The 16,299-nt window shown below is 39.2% G+C and overlaps 1 protein-coding gene across 8 annotated transcripts in view; it reads right to left on the reverse strand.

Annotated features, from left to right (window-relative positions):
* The window catches only part of MCUR1 (mitochondrial calcium uniporter regulator 1), a 35,335-nt gene that overhangs the window by 13,997 nt on the left and 5,039 nt on the right, over window positions 1–16,299 (reverse strand). For 3 of the 8 annotated variants that reach the window (XR_010321243.1, XM_064280881.1, XM_010596210.2), the window contains exons 2-8: window positions 11,859–11,978; window positions 8,147–8,250; window positions 7,598–7,699; window positions 5,775–5,816; window positions 4,066–4,137; window positions 1,909–1,962; window positions 559–673 (exon numbers count right to left, since the gene is read on the reverse strand). Coding sequence is in view for 4 of the 8 variants with exons in the window: in XM_064280881.1 (XP_064136951.1) it covers window positions 559–673; window positions 1,909–1,962; window positions 4,066–4,137; window positions 5,775–5,816; window positions 7,598–7,699; window positions 8,147–8,250; window positions 11,859–11,978 (609 nt within the window). In the remaining 4 variants the exon portion in view is untranslated. Of the gene's footprint in view, window positions 1–558; window positions 762–1,908; window positions 1,963–4,065; window positions 4,138–5,774; window positions 5,817–7,597; window positions 7,700–8,146; window positions 8,251–11,858; window positions 11,979–16,299 lie in introns of all 8 variants that reach the window. The other 5 variants (XR_010321245.1, XR_010321244.1, XR_010321247.1 and 2 more) reach the window with 4 other exon arrangements.

Below are 16,299 nucleotides of genomic sequence, written 5' to 3' on the forward strand. Positions count from 1 at the left end.
ACCCGATATTCAAGAACCCCTTCCAGTAACAGTTCAGCCTCAGGAAGATCCTGTTCACAACGTGCGCGTCCGCACTGTAAAGGGACAAGTACTTTAAGAGAAAGGGCAAAACTGTGTTACAAAGTACTGGTCTAACTATAAAATATCTGATTCGTCCAAAATGTAAGTTTGACTTAAAATAATGCCTTCAGAATTTTTTGTCCATGAATCTTTTCTCCCTCTCTTTTGTCAAAACCTGTGAGAGCAAAATAGCTCCTTAAAAGGGGTGTCACCAACTGAAGCAGAACAATCAGTAACTCGAAAGGCATAGAATATTTATCTTGAATATCACTTAATAATTATAGTTCGATTACAGTATCCCACCCAGCTTAAGAGTCCACTGATTGTAAAGTACGCCATTAGTTTATTTATGACTAACAAAGAAAATTGCCAATTAACGTATGATACCTCCCAATTTCAGAGAGATTAAAACGGGGCAGGGGGAGGGAGGAGTATGTTAAAATCAACGAAATGCAGTTATCTGCCAGTGAGCTAATGTTTGAATACAAGATAGCTTACCTGCTAAATATTTAATATTATCAAGTTTGTGTGATTCGAGCATGGTTTTGAGGCCAGCAACCTCAGTGTCAATCTTCCTGTCTGTCTGAGTGAGGGCCCGATCTTGCTGGGCGTGCTTTGGAAACAGAGAGATTGACAGCATTAAACCACTTCCGGTTACCAGCCCGCGGCTCTGTCATTCCAAGTCCATTCCCGGCAGGGCACTGTCAAAGAAAACCTGGGCTAAGACTCAGGAGACTGGGGTTTTAGTCCTACTTCTACTATTCTCATGCCAATGGTCAGGACTCTAGCTGTCGGTTTCCTTCTCTCTAGAAAAAGGAAAAAAACAGCATTGGCCCTGCCCTCATACAGGCTGTTTAGAGAATCGCATGTGATCATCTATGTGAAAAAGCTTTCGTAAACACAAATTGCTCTACAAATAAGGCAACATTACTAAGTCAGTCTGTTCTTGGTGGCAATGAGTATGTCACATACTTGTAAATTCCCCTTAGTGAAAGCTCTTACAGTAGACTCAAAAAGGCTTTAAAAAAAAAAAGGAGACTCAGATAACCTAAAAGTTACAGTGCTTGTCTTGAAACTATTTCTATCCAGTTTTAAAAGCTTTCTTCCTTCATAGTTCAAACACCAAATGTTTCATTATTATGAGGCTTGTCTATCCAAGGGCCAATTTAGGTTTTTTTTCCTAAACATACCACAATAAAAGTAGTTACATAATTAACCCCCAAAGGGCAGTAAGTTTGGCTGATATTATAAAGTGGTTATAATACAGCATTTGTGCCTGAAGACACTGGAAACACTTCACTTAAGATCCTAGGGCAAGTGTATAGTTCCCTTCAGCTGCCAATTCAGGCAAAGAATAAGGAAATGCCAGGCTGAGTAGACAAGAAATACCCCAGAGGCACTTAAGAGCCACAGTTCTTTTGTGAATGTCTCTTATAGGTTCTAGAAGTTCCAGGTAATACAGTATGGAAAAGAATCAATGCCTGCCGTAAGTTTAGAAAATAATAAAAAGTCAGAGCCCTGGTGGTACGGCGGTTAAGAGCTTGACTGCCAACCGAAAAGCTGACAGTTCAGTTCGACCAGGTGCTCCCTAGAAACCCCATAAAAAAAAAATAGAGCAGTTTAATTCTGTCCTATAAGGTTGTATTCCTTATTATATTCAAATTCTTCAATTGATATGATTTAAACTTTTGCTGTGATAATGAATTATTTTGTTATTTGCAGAAAATCCTATGACAATGAACTCGAGTACATCTTCCTACAACACACCATTATAAACAGCACTAACCATGCGTGGGTGAAGCCAAGATAAATAAAGTGACGAAGGAAAAGCAAAGCCTCATTTCTTACCAATGCCACTACTTCTGTCCTCATTTCAAGCAGCTTCCTTTCATTCAATGAATACTGAAACAAACAGGTAACACCAGTCAGGTTCTGATTTATCCCTTTTATCTCTTCTCCTTCTCTGGTGTCTTAAGTCTCAGGACTTCCAAGGATACATAACACCAGAAAATCACTTCAGGGATAGAGCAGCCATCTGCCTTTCTCTTTATGTGTTACTTGAGGTTTGTTATTTATACTCACTCATCCCCCCAATATCTGGGTTCCCTTTTGTCACCCTTCACCTGTCTCTGCTGTGGTTTTCTGTTATTATGCCTTTACTGGGCTGTCAGAAACCCTGGTGGCGTAGTGGTTAAGTACTACAGCTGCTTACCAAGAGGTCGGCAGTTCGAATCTGCCAGGCGCTCCTTGGAAACTCCATGGGGCAGTTCTGCTCTGTCCTATAGGGTCGTTGTGAGTCTGAATCGACTCCATGGCAATGGGTTTGGTTTGTTTTTTTGGTACTGGGCTGTCTCCAGGCCCCTCCCACTATTACATTAGCATCCCCAGGGCCAACTTAGATGGATGCTGAGTCATATACTCTTTGGCTTAGAAAGTGTTGAAATGGTGGAGAACAATCCAACTTAGAAGCTATCCCATCGTAACTACAAACAAAACAGGCCACTACTTGAGACTCAGACAAAAGGCAGGGAAGATCAAAAGCTGGGCAACGAATAGTCTCAAGAAATCTTATTCTGTGACATTGTGTTGATATCATGAAACGTAAGTACATATACACAAAAAAATGCACTAAATCATCACATGTTGGTTTTTAATTAAGAAACAAAAAACCCAACCCACTTGAGCACAGTCACAATCTAGAGTTACTAGAGAAACAGACTACTGTGCAGTTTTGTTGACGCTGAGATTAAAGTCAGACGTATCTCCTTAAACTCAGATAAATCTCCTTATTGGTGGCATCAGGATTTAATTGAGCAAATGACAATTTAAGTGACGAATTTTAAGACCTAAATTAATATTGTTATAGGGAAAAAATTAATGCTTTGAAGTATCCAGAAACTTCCTAGCTATAAAGTATTTCCCAGTGACTGCCAGAGGAACAGACTATAAAAACAGCATTGCTTAGAGGTTGGAAAAGAAAAAAATAAAACCACCACCCCAGACTACGTCACAAGACCAAAGAACAACGCTCGCCACCGTCTTTAGATGTTAGTGTTTCAGAGGCAAGTGCTATGGATTAGACCACCACCAGAGGGCAGGGTGGAGCTGTTATTTCTGGCCACCTTTAAACTCCCATCTGCACTAACTCAATATTGACTGAACCACAAGAAAAAAGCCTAAATTCTGACATTGCTGTGATTTTTAAAAGAACATCTATGTGGCACCCCAAAACCATATTGCTCTTGAAACTTCCTGTAAAAACAATATCACCACAGTTAACTGAAACACTGCTAAATAACTTTATGAACGGAGGGAACAAGAGGGCCAAATAACTCATCTTCAACTCTTGTTAAATACATGCTAGCTGCAGAATACACAGTAATTATGCAATAATACAATTAATTGCTATAAATTAATAAATACGGTCTGAGAGTATCAATTTAACTTGTAAATCAGGGACATTCAAATCAGTATTATATAGATGGAGACTGAGTTTAATTTCTTTATGAACAACACCTGGGTAACATACTAATGATCTGTTGTTGTTGGACACTGCTGAGTTGACTGTGACTCACAGCAACCCCATGTGACAGAGTAGAACTGCCCCATAGGGTTTTCTTGGCTGTAATCTTTACAGGAGCAGATCACCAGGCCTTTCTCCCACAGAGCCGCTGGGTGGGTTCGAACTGCCAACCTTTAGGTTAGCTGCCCAGTGTTTACCCACTGCGTCATCAGGGCTCCTTACTAATAATTTAGCACCTCTGAAACAAACAAAAACAGATTCGAACTGAGTTTGACCAAGGTTTTAATTATGAAGGCATCACATTTAAACCCTCATCTAAAATATAATCAAAATAAAAAAATACAAAACTGTTGGATACTGAAAAATAGGTAAATATTTAACTGTAATTGTGAACTGTATGTAAACTCAGACTTGACCAAGCATTGCGTTCTGAACAGAAATGAATTCATAATCTATTTTTAATTTTTAGTAAAGGAACATACCAATTCTTTTACTCTGCTCTTCTCGAGATTGAAGTCTAATTTGGTATCTGTTCGGACTTTGATCATTTCATCCTAGTAGGAGGGCAAAGAACAAAGAAAGAGATCCAAAATGAGAAGTCAAAACCCTCTGAGGATGTAATGCCAGGAAGTGCTGCCCCACTGCTTCTAGCTTTCCTTGTAGGCAGCCAGCCCAGGGATGGGGGAGCCTATGGACTCAGAGCAACGGCACGAGGGCCTAATGATGGCAGAGACATGCAGAGTCAACCCTGCTTTAGGACTTCTCAGTTTTATATATCAAATAATCTCGTTGTACGCCTAAGCTGGTCTGGCATGGGTTTTTATTATTGTTACTTTTAATCCCAACAGTCCCTGGTGAAATTTATGAATAAAACTGTTCTTTGATCAATTTTGGAAAGCAGAGACAGACTCAAAGAAGTAAAATATAAAACTTTCTCTCTCAGACTCATCAAAGTGTTACCGCAAATTGCAGGTTCCAGCCATCTGCCGCAAAGCCAATACTAAGACAGGAGGAGGTAAGCAGTAAGAGGGCTTTATTGAACAGTGGTATTCAAGAGACAGAGGGGGTTAAATTTCTCCCAAATTCTGCCTAATTCTAAAGAGCTAGTGGGAGAGTTTTATAGGGGGAAGGTCAGGGCTACCTAATGTTTTGATCACGCAGTTCACAGACGGTCTTACACATCACAAAACTACAAGAAACTCTTTATTAAACTAAAGATATGCATCTCAGACATCTGGACTCTAATCAGTATGTTTGTAACAGGCTAAAAAGCTCACAGAAGAATCTCTCGGCTAGTGGAACTGTTCTGCCAAGTCCACTCTGGCTGAGATAGGGAGCAAGAAAGAAAGTTGTAGATTAAAAATGTCAGGAAGCTTTTCTAGCTGCTGTTTTACAGGCTGAAGACCATTTCTCAAGGGAACAAAGAAGAGGAGAGACCAAGGCCAGAGGAGCTGAGAGAGCTCAGCACCCCTTTGGAAGACACAGGTGCAGCTGGTGCAAAAAAAAAAAAAATGTTTTCAGAGATTACTTAAAGCATCATTATGGCGTTAGTTATGTCAAGCTCTCAGTCACCCATTGTGAATAGGAGAAAACATGTTGTAAGGTATTAGGGTGTTTGTTAAGAGTGGAACAGGCTGCTCAGCTGTATCTTGAACAGAACCTGTGCCATTTTCTAAAGACTAGAGATTAATCAGAGTTTACACAGCTATACTAAAACAAACAAGAAAGTATATTCTCTCTACCTTAATATTAAAACCCTGGAGAAAAACTATTTTCTCTACTTCAAAAGCCTTTTCCTCGTTAACATCAATGGCCTTTCCACTTGGAAACATCCAACAGTGGGCATGAGAAAAGCATTTCAAGCTACACGTAATTCTTTAAAGACGGAGTCTCATGTATGGTAACCTAAGGGCTCCACATGGCAACTTAGTACAATTCTGACTGAAAAATGACTGAATTCCTCCTAGAACACAATTTTCTTAATGAATTTGATTACAGACATCAATTCAATAATTTATCCATTGACTGGTTTCTTGGCTAAATCTTCCAATGTGGACTTTAGAGACATATTACACAAACATTTAGCAATACAATTAAGTTTTTTAGGAACATGTAAAGTACTTCTGATACTACACTTATTAATAAGCTTATATAATAGAAATAAACAAGCCAACAAGGAAGAGGACCTTACCGTTACTTGTTGTTTTAACTGAAGTAGTTCAAGCTTTATTTTCTAAAAACACATTAAAAAGAAACGAGTCAAGGATGACAATATATTGTTAAAAATTAGAAAAACACATAAGACCTGGTAATCGACAAGTATTAGACTATGTACTCATGTACAAGGTCTTTCCTCCTTCAGCAGGATCTTGACTATATTCAGAGTATTAACTGAATAATTTCAGTAGCAGAAAGTGGTAATTTGTCACACCAAGATGGCACTGCAATGTACGTATGTACCTTGAAACCACAGATTTAATTCATCTGGAAGGTTACTTAGGCACGCAGCTTAAAGGTCGGGAGTTCAAATCTACCAGTTGCTCTGCAGGAGAAAGATATGGCAGTCTACTTCCATAAAGATTACAGCCTTGGAAACTCTGTGGGACAGTTCTACTCTGTCTTACAGGGTTACTGTCAGTCAGAATTGATAGTAATGGATTTGTTTTTGGGGGGTTAAAATTAATAACACAACTGTGTATGCTACTTGGGTTTTTTTTAACTTGGGGGAAAAAAACTATCTCACAAAGAATTTTGAAACATCATTTTCAATTTCTACAGAAATGAAAATAAACTCAAGCTTTTATTTGAACTGGCTTGAAAATCTCACTGTAATTAATATAACAACTTGAGGATAAAGATAAGTTGTTAGCACCTAGTTTTGGCTCCTGGGAGGACAGGAGTGGCCAGGAGGGAGGGAGGCCAGGATCTGGGTCAGGTCTGGCCAGGTCAAGAGCAGGTAGTGGTAGATTAGTGCCAAAGTCCAGAAGGTAAGCAAGAACAAGAGTTGAAGATTTCTGTTCATCCAAGCAACACTAGATATAAATTCCAATTAAACAGCCTGGGGTTACTGTTCGAGGTAGACAAGCAAACATAAGGGGATTCTAGATGGAAGGGTCCTGAAGGTTGTTTCCTGGGATCCAGCAGAGAGAAGCTGTTCTGTAGAAGCAGCAAAATAGGTTTATAAATATGTATTGTATCCCAGGTCAGACAGCAGGTTAACTGGGAGCCAGAGAGAAGCCGAACCGAGCTTGCCTGAGTTCTCCACACCATTGGGGCAGCTAGCATTTGGCTAAGCTATTTTTAAGCTCCTTGTTTTTAACACACACATTTGCCTTTAACGCATCTGCTTTTTTCCGTACCTCCTTCTACTTTCGTCTTCACAAATTCTGCCCTCAAATAGCTGATTTCAAGGACAACTTTGAGTTTCAAACTTCACCTTTTTTGCTAAAAGGTTCCCTATGAGGCTAAGATCAACAGGTAGTAAGTGGCCCTCCCTGAAAGGACTTTATAAAGAACTGAAAACAAACAGAGGATGCACAGAGAACACTTAATTGCTGATCTCATAAACCACACTTTAAGAAACTAAGGAAATATTTACACTTAGTCATTAATAACCAAAACTTGAAAACAATTCAAACACACATCAAGAGCAGAAGAGAGAAACAAATTGTGGCATATTTTACAACAGAATACTAAGGACAATGAAAAAGAACGATCTATTGCAATGTAATGCTGAACAAAAGAAGACACACTCTAGGATTCCAACAGATGACGTTCTAGAACAGGCAAAACTATCCAACGGTGATATATGCCAGGATGGCGGTTTTCCCTGTGGTAGGGGTGACTGGATAGGACTTCCTGGTGTTGGTCATGTTCTCTTTCTTGACCTGATTAGTAGTATGCACTTTGTGAAAATTCATTGAGATGTACACTTATCTGAGCCCTTTGTGCCCACTGTATCTCAACGTCTTAGTGTAAAGCATTTTGTAAGCGTACATGGCTCTATAGTTTTACCTCATTCTCTGCTCTGAGGGCTGAAAATTCACTCTTCTCCAAAATAATCATATCCTTTTTCACACTGGCAATCTGAGACATTACTTGCTGAAGGGTGATCTCCTAGGAGAAGAAAACTCAAAATACGTGAACTAGTCTAGCCTAGAAGTCCACCTCCTACCTTCTCTACCTTCTCATCCTCATAAGAAACGAGAAGAATGTGAGCGAGAGAAAAGAGGTTCAGTAAGTCATTCTCTAATCCAAAAGGAGAAAGGAAAAAAATCAAAACACACGTCCAGTATCATCTTCAAATGAGTCACAATTAAAAGGCTGGCAGTTTGAAGCTAGTAGCTCAAGAGCCTAATATATAATTCTTGCTGTATCTCCACTTACTAAGTACGTTTGACAATGATTCTACAACAGTTGACTAGATAGCTTTGAATAAGTGTTTTTATGCCACTGTAATCACCTGTCTATCAACTATGGTTAAAACGTTATCTAAGAAACTAGAGTATACATAATATTCCACCTTCAGGTCTCGAATCTGCAACATCGCCCGACAAAACTAACCTGCTGCATTTTGTTGACCATGTCTCTGTAGACGATATCCAAGCTGGCCTCCGTGATCTTGACCAGTGCAGACACAATGATTTCTGCTTGTTGAGTAGTAAACCCTAAGCAAACACACAAACAAAACAACCAGGCTCAGAATAAATCTAGTTGTCGGCAAACTTACACATTCAGGTGAGTCTCTGAACGCAGAAGCAGGTGGAAGTAGAGTGCGGGGGGAAGGGTCTCAGGTTGTGATGTGTCTGTCACTCTGGGCAAGTCCGAAACATCTGAACCTGCTCCTCATGTAAAATGCGGTGGCTGGCCTGACTGTGTTCTCTAACATCCTCCCTGGCTGTTAAAAACCGTATTTTCAAAGAATGTCTAGTGACATAGGCAACACTTGCAGAGCCGAATACAAAAATCAAGACTTAAAACTACGCATACAAACCCTGAGAGTACGGCCCTTGGATACCCTTTTGGCTCAGTAAAAGTCACTCCTGAGGCCCGCCCTTTGGATGAGGATTGGATAGGCTCGTAAAACAAAACGAGACTAAACCAGTGCTCCAGCCCAGGGACAGGGATTGGAGGGCGGGAGGGGACAGGAAAGCTGGTAATAGGGAACTCAGGGTTGAGAAGGGAGAGTGTTGACATGTCATGGGGTTAGTAACCAGTGTCACAAAACAATATGTGTACTAACTTTAATGAGAAGATTACTTGTCCTGTAAACCTTCATCTAAAGTAAAAAAAAAAAAAAAAAAGTATAACCTTAAGTAATAAAACTGTGATCCTAATAAAATATGTTTGATTCTTGACTGGCATTTTGTAACACTGGGCTTGTAAGTTAAAAAAAAAAAACAAACTATACACACAAGTGTTATTTTTGTAATTCAACAAAGATTCTAGGTAATTTTTATTTTCTTCCTTATATTTCTCTGTATTGTCTAAAATTTCCACAATGGACATGATTTCTTTTATTAAAGACTGTATATATAACTTAAAAACCATTTACTTAAGTAGGAAAGTTCAATTATATATAGAATAACTGTTACATACTAATTGAGCTGTTAGTTAACTTATCTAATGTTAAAAAACAAAATCTGTTCTTTCATTTTCCTCCATAGTTCTCTTTAGTCACTTGTTTGGGGGGCCCGGACTGGAAAAACATATTCTTTCATATGCGATAAATGAGGTTGAACTGAATTATATGAAGATTCAACTCACCGGTATTACAGTTTTTAATAATTTCAGACAGTAACTTATGCTTCACACTGGAAATATTAATAAAATGCTTAAACCAAGTCCTTGGAAAGCAATTCTTTCCATTAAATACTTCCATCTGTAAGAACTTCAGAAGAATCTATCGATTCTCACAATTAATTAATGGTACATTTGTGTGGATGAGATTGTAATCAATACAATTTGGACGAAACTAAGCATGGGGCTGTAAGTAAAACACACACACGTAGATTTGAAGGAGAAAAAAAAAAACCTACTCTAATCACTGTATTAAAAATATTTTATTTCTCAACATGTGTGTCACACACATCTAGAAAAAACATCCAAAAGGGGACCTACCAAAATGTTAACATTGTTCACCTCTGGAGTACTGAGACTGTAGGTGTTTTGTTTTCTTTTTGCTTTTTTATCTTCCTAATTTTTCTAAAATGAACAAGTCTTTTGTAATTTTTAAAACTTCATTAATAGTTCATGGTTAGCCATTAGATGCAGCAAGCATGAGGAAATGAAAAATAGATAAAGAAAGGGAGCTTATGCTGATTATCAAAGAGATTTTCCAAAGCCTTATAATAAATAACGCCCCGCGCAGGTGTAAAGGGTAAGAGAAAGCAGAAGTTAAACCTGAACACCTGTGGAGTTGCCAGAGACAGATGCACTTTTTGCTAGAATGAGAGAATGAAAGAATGATCTGGCTGAAGAAGGGTTAGCTGGATCCCAGACACACAGAAGTTACGTTAATCAGGAGGCACAGCTCTGAAGGAAAAAAGTGTACAGGATGGAATATGCTTGGAGAGTCCTTCCTAGTTTAGCCCAACCCAGTCATCTCAGACATTCCCTCATTCACCCACCAGGCCAGGCTGGGTAGCTGGAAGTACTTTCACCCCACATACTTCAGGGGGGGTTCTCCAATCACTGGCTTCAAAATACGCAAATTTCCACTGGTCAAGACTTAAAATGAAGAGAAGCAGGAAGACTTCTGCTTATCAAGGTAATTTTAGATAACCCCTTTTCCACTTTTTTCCTTTTTAAATTTTTACTTGAAAGAAGTTTTGGTGAAAAAGGCCAACTGTATCAAGTTTGACAAGTTGTAAAAATTATTATACAGCATTTGACAGTTTTTCCAAAGAACATTTATTTAATCTCAAAGGGATCTTAGGAGTTCCTATTATGACCATCCTACAGATGAGGAAATGGAAACCAAGAAGGGTGCAGCTATGCAGCTAGAACTTCGCAGAGTAGGGCTTGAACCCAGAGCTTCTAACTCCCATGGGTAAACACAGAATACTTCATTCCATCATCTTGTCTTGGGGCATGTAAAACACACCTACAGAGGGAAGCTTTCCAGATATGAATATGCACAGCTGGATAAATGGGCACACAATAAAGTAAGAATACAGATGTAGCTATCTCAAAAGGCACCTGGGTGGTGCAAATGACGTGTGCTCGACTACTAACCTAAAGGTTGGCAGTCTGAACTCATCCAGAGGCACAAGGAAGAAGGGCCTGGTGGTCTCCTTCTGTAAGGATTTTAGCCAAGCAAACACTATGGAGCAGTTCTACTCTGTAGCACATGGGGCTGCCATGAGTCAGAATCGACTTGACCACAAAGAGTTTGGTTTTTGTATTTATTTCTAGTACCAAGTTAACATAACCTATGTTAATTTAAAATTCCAATTTAGAGAACATATGTGTCACAGCACGAAAAACAAACAAAAAGAAACCCGTTGCCACTGAGTCCATACCTACTCACAGTGACCCTACAGGACAGAGTACAAATGACTCATAGGATTTCCAGGGAGCCGGCTGGTAGATTCCAACTGCCGACCTTTTGGTTAACAGCTGAACTCTTAACCACTGTGCCACTAGGGCTCCATACAGAGAATTATTACTGGTGTATTTGTTTAGATAAGGCTAAGTATGGGAATGGTATCTAGATACTAAGTGCACTTTCAATGAACGTCATATATGCCAAAGCAATTTTGCACGTTAATCAACTCAACAGCAATAAGGGAAAATGTTAGCTCAAAGATCAAAGCAAACAAAAGAAAAAACAAAGTTGAAATTATCAATAGATGCTGCTCAGCAACATTTCAATTTCATTAAAATTTTAAGGGTGCATAAGATGTATAATAATAAAACTACCACTTTTCCGCTTCAGACCCAGATGCCATAGGAGCCATTCCTGAGTTTTGCTGATCTGTGTCTAAATGTTTATCTACAATACTGTGCTTCCGTAGTGATGTTATAAAGTGCACGTCACTTGCACAAGAACACATGTGAGAAAAGTCTCAACTGTACTGATAAAGTAAGAAAGTCCTTAAACAAAAAAAAAAAAAAATGAGGACTTAATTTTTTTTTGGAGATGGAACAAAAGATTACCTGTAGACTGGAAAGTCAAAGAGAAATATGAGAAATTAGATAAAACCATAAGAGAAGTTAAAATTTACAGTGTTTTTCTGTGGCACTGAGGAACCAAGCAGTAATAGAAGATTACCATTTTCCTCGAGTAAGCACACTAAGGCATGGGTGTCAAAGAATAACTTCCTAGTCCCAGAAGACGTGAAGTCTCTCCTTTTGCGCTCCAGCTGCAGGGACCCAGCAGACAGGCTGAGCTCTAGGACAGAAAGGACAATAAAGTCAAAACACTCTTAATGGGCAACAACAGCAACAGGAAATAATATGGCATATCCCAACAATCTGTTTTTTTATAATAGTTTCATTGAAATAGAATTTACCTCCTGTACAATTTGCCCTTTTCAAGTGCACAATTCAATGGCTTTTAGTACATTTACAATTGTACAACCATCACCAGTCAATTTAGAACATTTTTATGAAGAAGTACCAGACTGTTTTTCACAGCAGTGGCACAATTTTACAATCCCACCACCAATGTATGAGGTTCCAACTTCTCCACGTCCTCACCAACACTCGTTACTAAGCCTTTCTTATTAAAACTGTTATCTGACTTTTTGATTCTACTCATCTTAGAGGGTATAGTCTCTCATTGTGGTTTTGATTTGCAGTTCCCTGACGGCTCATGATGTTGAGCATCTTCTCATGTGCTTATCGGCCGTTTGTATATTTTCTTTAGAGGAATGTCTCTTTGGATCTTCTGTTCGTTTTTTAATTGGGTTGTCTTTTTATGATCAAGTTGTAAGAGTTCTCTTATGAGATACATGATTGTAAATCTTTTCTCCGATTCTGTGGGTCATCTCCTCACTTTCTTGGTGGTGTCCTTTGAAGTATACAAGTCTTTCATTTTGATGGAGTCCAATTTATCTATTTTTTCTCTTTTGTTTTCTCTTGTGCTTTTGGTGTCATATTTAAGAAATTAGCTAATCTAAGCACACAAAGACTTGTACCTACGTGTTCTTCTAAGAGTTTTACAGTTTTAGCTCTCACATTTAAACCTTTGGTTCCTTTAACTTTTGTATGTGGTGTGAGGTAAGGGGTCCAACTTCACTCTTTCGCATGTAGCTTTCCAGCTATCCCCAGCACCATTTGTTGCAAAGACTATTCCTTCCCCACTGAACTGTCTTATCACCCTTGTTGAAAATCAACTGACTGTAAATATGAAGGTTCATCTCTGGACTCTCTATATGTCTGCCCTTATGCCAGTTCCATACTATCTTGATTGCTGTAGCTTTGCAGTAAGTTTTAATATTAGGATTTAACATTAGGAAGTATGAGTCTTCCAACTTTGTTCTTTTTCAAGATTATTTTGGCTACTCGGAATCCCCTGCATTTCCATATAAATTTTAGGGCCAGTTTGTCAATTTCTGCAAATAAGCCAGCTGGGATTTTGATAGGGCTTGTGTAAATCTGTAGATCAACTTGGGGAGTAATCACTATCTTAACAATATTAAGTCTTTTAACCAATGAACGTGTGATGACTTCCTGCTTATTTAGGTCTCTGAGTTCAATAACATTTAGTAGTTTTCAGAGTATAAGTTCTATGCTTCTTTTGTTAAATTTACTCCTAAGCATTTTCTTCTTTTTGCCGCTATTGTAAACGGAGTTGTTTTCTTAACTTCATTTGCAGATTGTCCACTGCTAGTATATAGGAACAACTGGTTTTTTGTATGTTGATCTTGTATCCTGCAACGTTGCTGAACTCATGTATTAGCTTTAAAAGTTTTTAAATGGATTCCTTAGGATTTCCTATATACACGTGTCTTAAAATTTTTATTTTTTTAGTTATCTAGTGCTGCTGTAACAGAAATACCATAAGTGGATGGCTTTAACAAAGAGAAGTTTATTTCCTCACAATAAAGCAGACTAAAAGTCCGAATTCAGGGTGTCAGCTCCAGGGGAAGGCTTTCTCTCTCTGTCGGCCTTCTCATCAATCTCCCCCCAGACTAGCAGCCTCTCTGTGCAAGGGCCCTGGGTCCAAAGGACACCTCTGATCCTGCCACTGCTTTCTTGGTGGTATGAGGTCACACCCCAGGGAAGCTCCCTTTACATTGGATCAGGGATGTGACCTGGGTAAGGGTGTTACAATCCCACCCTAATCCTCTTTAACATAAAATTACAATCACAAAGTGAAGGACAACCACAGAATACTGGGAATCATGGCCTAACAAGGCTGACACATGTTTTTGAGGGACACAATTCAATCCATGACAACACAGTCATGTCACGTGCAAATAGTGATAGTTTTACTTCATCCTTTCCAATCTGGATGCCTTTTATCTCATTTTTTTGCCCTAACTGCCTTGGCTAGAACCTCCAATACAATGTTGAATAGGGTGGCAAGAGAAGACACCCTTTTCTTGTTTCTCATCTTAAGGAGAAAAAGTATTCAGTGTTTCAACATTAGGTATGATATTACCACACTAATTGCACGGAGTCAGTTCCAACTCATGTTGGCCCCACGTGTGTCAGAGTGGAGCTGTGCTCCACAGAGTTTTCAATGGCTGAGTTTTCAGAAGTAGATCACCAGACTTTTCTTCCAAGGCACCTCTTGGTGTACTCAAACCTCCAACCTTTCGGTTAGCAGCTCAGCATCTTAACTGTTTGCACCAAGCAGGCAAGTATGATGTTAGGTGTATTCTTTCTCAGATTGAGAAAGTTCCATTCTATTCCTAGCTGAGTCTTTTTTTTTTTTTTTTAATTATGAAAGGGTGTTGAATTTTGTCAAATGCTTTCTCTGGTTACTGAGGCAATGATGTAGTTTTTGTCCTTTATTCTATTAATATGGTATATTACATGAATTGATTTTCAGAAATTAAACAAGCCTGCTGTCCTTGGGATAAATCTACTTGGTCACGGCGTTGGATTTGGTTTGCCAGTATATTGATGAGGATTCTTGCATCATTATTCATAAGAGATATTAGTCTATAGTTTTCTTCTGATGTGTTTGTAAAAGCCTATCTTCAGAGAAATGTGTTTTACCAATCTTTATATTATCTTTTCTCTAATTTTTGTGCATTTAACCATAAAAAAAAACCATAGACCAGATCTGTTTTGTAAACTTCTTGTTTCCAAATGCTCATTTGTGGAAGGCAGCATAGTATACACCAATGGTTTCCTGGCTTCTGAATTTCCTGAAGCAGTAAAATAGTGTTTTTTTTTTTAAAAAAAAGAAAGAAAGAAACTGGAACAATTGTTGCAAATTAAAAACTTTTTCAGAAAATACATCTGAATGTTAATAGCTACTTACTATGATGGTAACATTACACTGAAAAAGACACTTTTAACACCAAAAAAAAAAAAAAGGATGGTCAATCTAAAATTAAGAGCCTTTATTTAAATGTGATAAACTTAGCTGGATCAAAATCCTCCTATATATTTGTCCTTATTTATGGAATTCCGCCATAAAGTGGCACCAGTTCGAGGCCAGGTGTTGGAGAAGGGTGGCAGGAGAGAGAAGAGCCATCTACTAACTCAAAGGTGTCCTCGGCAGGTCTACTGAATGACCAGAAAGATACATCAGCTAATCAACTATCACTCTCAAATCCTTCACCTCAAACACTCTAAATGCGTGACCTACACTAGGCTCTACCAACCTGATGCTTCTCTGTAGCCTCCAGTAGGGGTTCCCAGCCTCTTTGGTAACTCAGAAAGAGAATGGTGGTTGCGGTTATAGGTGGCGTTGAGATAAGTGCAAGAGATAAAAAACAAAAAACCCAGACTTGTATCAAGCTCTGTTTTCAAACTGGCAAAATGTAAAATGCAATTAGTGTGTATGTATGTTTAGTGGTAAAAATGGGGCCTCAGATTCAAAGAGGGAGTTCCTGGGTGGTACAAACAGTTAAGCGCTTGGCTACTAGCAGGAAGATCGGCAGTTCGAACCCACCCAGAGGCACCTCAGAAGAAAGGCCCAGCAATCTGCTTTTGAAAGATCAGGGCCTTAAAAACCCCATGGAGCAGTTCTACTCTGCACACATGGGGTCGTCATGAATCTGAAACGACCCCATGGCATGTAACCACCAGATTCAAAGATCTTTAGCAAGGCGCACAGAGCCCTTCCTCTTTTGGCCTCTTACCCTTTCAGCTCTCTAGCCACCTAAGCTGTTCTGTCGCCAGCACTTTCACATCTTGGTACCCCACCCTAAGGTTTGGCTTGATCCCTTTTCCCAACCGGTGAATTTCAAGCATCCCCTTTGACCCCTTTTCATCTGACAATTTACTAAGTACCGGTTTGTTCCAGGCATGGCCTGATGCTACACTCTTGGTCTCTCTGCTACTTCCTCCCAGGTCAGTGAGCAGCCTGGAGGGCTCTCGTATCTGTGTTCTCTGAGCCCAGCCCAGGTAGCTCTACCACAGTGTTTATCATGCTATTTCTTTATGTGCTGGAGTCCCTGGGTGGTGCAAACCAAAAAGTTGGGGGTTCAAGTCTACCCAGAGGCACCTCAGAATAAAGCCCTGGCGATTTACTTCTGAAAAAACAGCCATTGAAAGCCCTGTAGAGCACAGTTCTACCCTGACACACA

Source organism: Loxodonta africana, chromosome 1 (genome assembly GCF_030014295.1).
Source record: "Loxodonta africana isolate mLoxAfr1 chromosome 1, mLoxAfr1.hap2, whole genome shotgun sequence".
Classification (NCBI taxonomy): domain Eukaryota; kingdom Metazoa; phylum Chordata; class Mammalia; order Proboscidea; family Elephantidae; genus Loxodonta; species Loxodonta africana.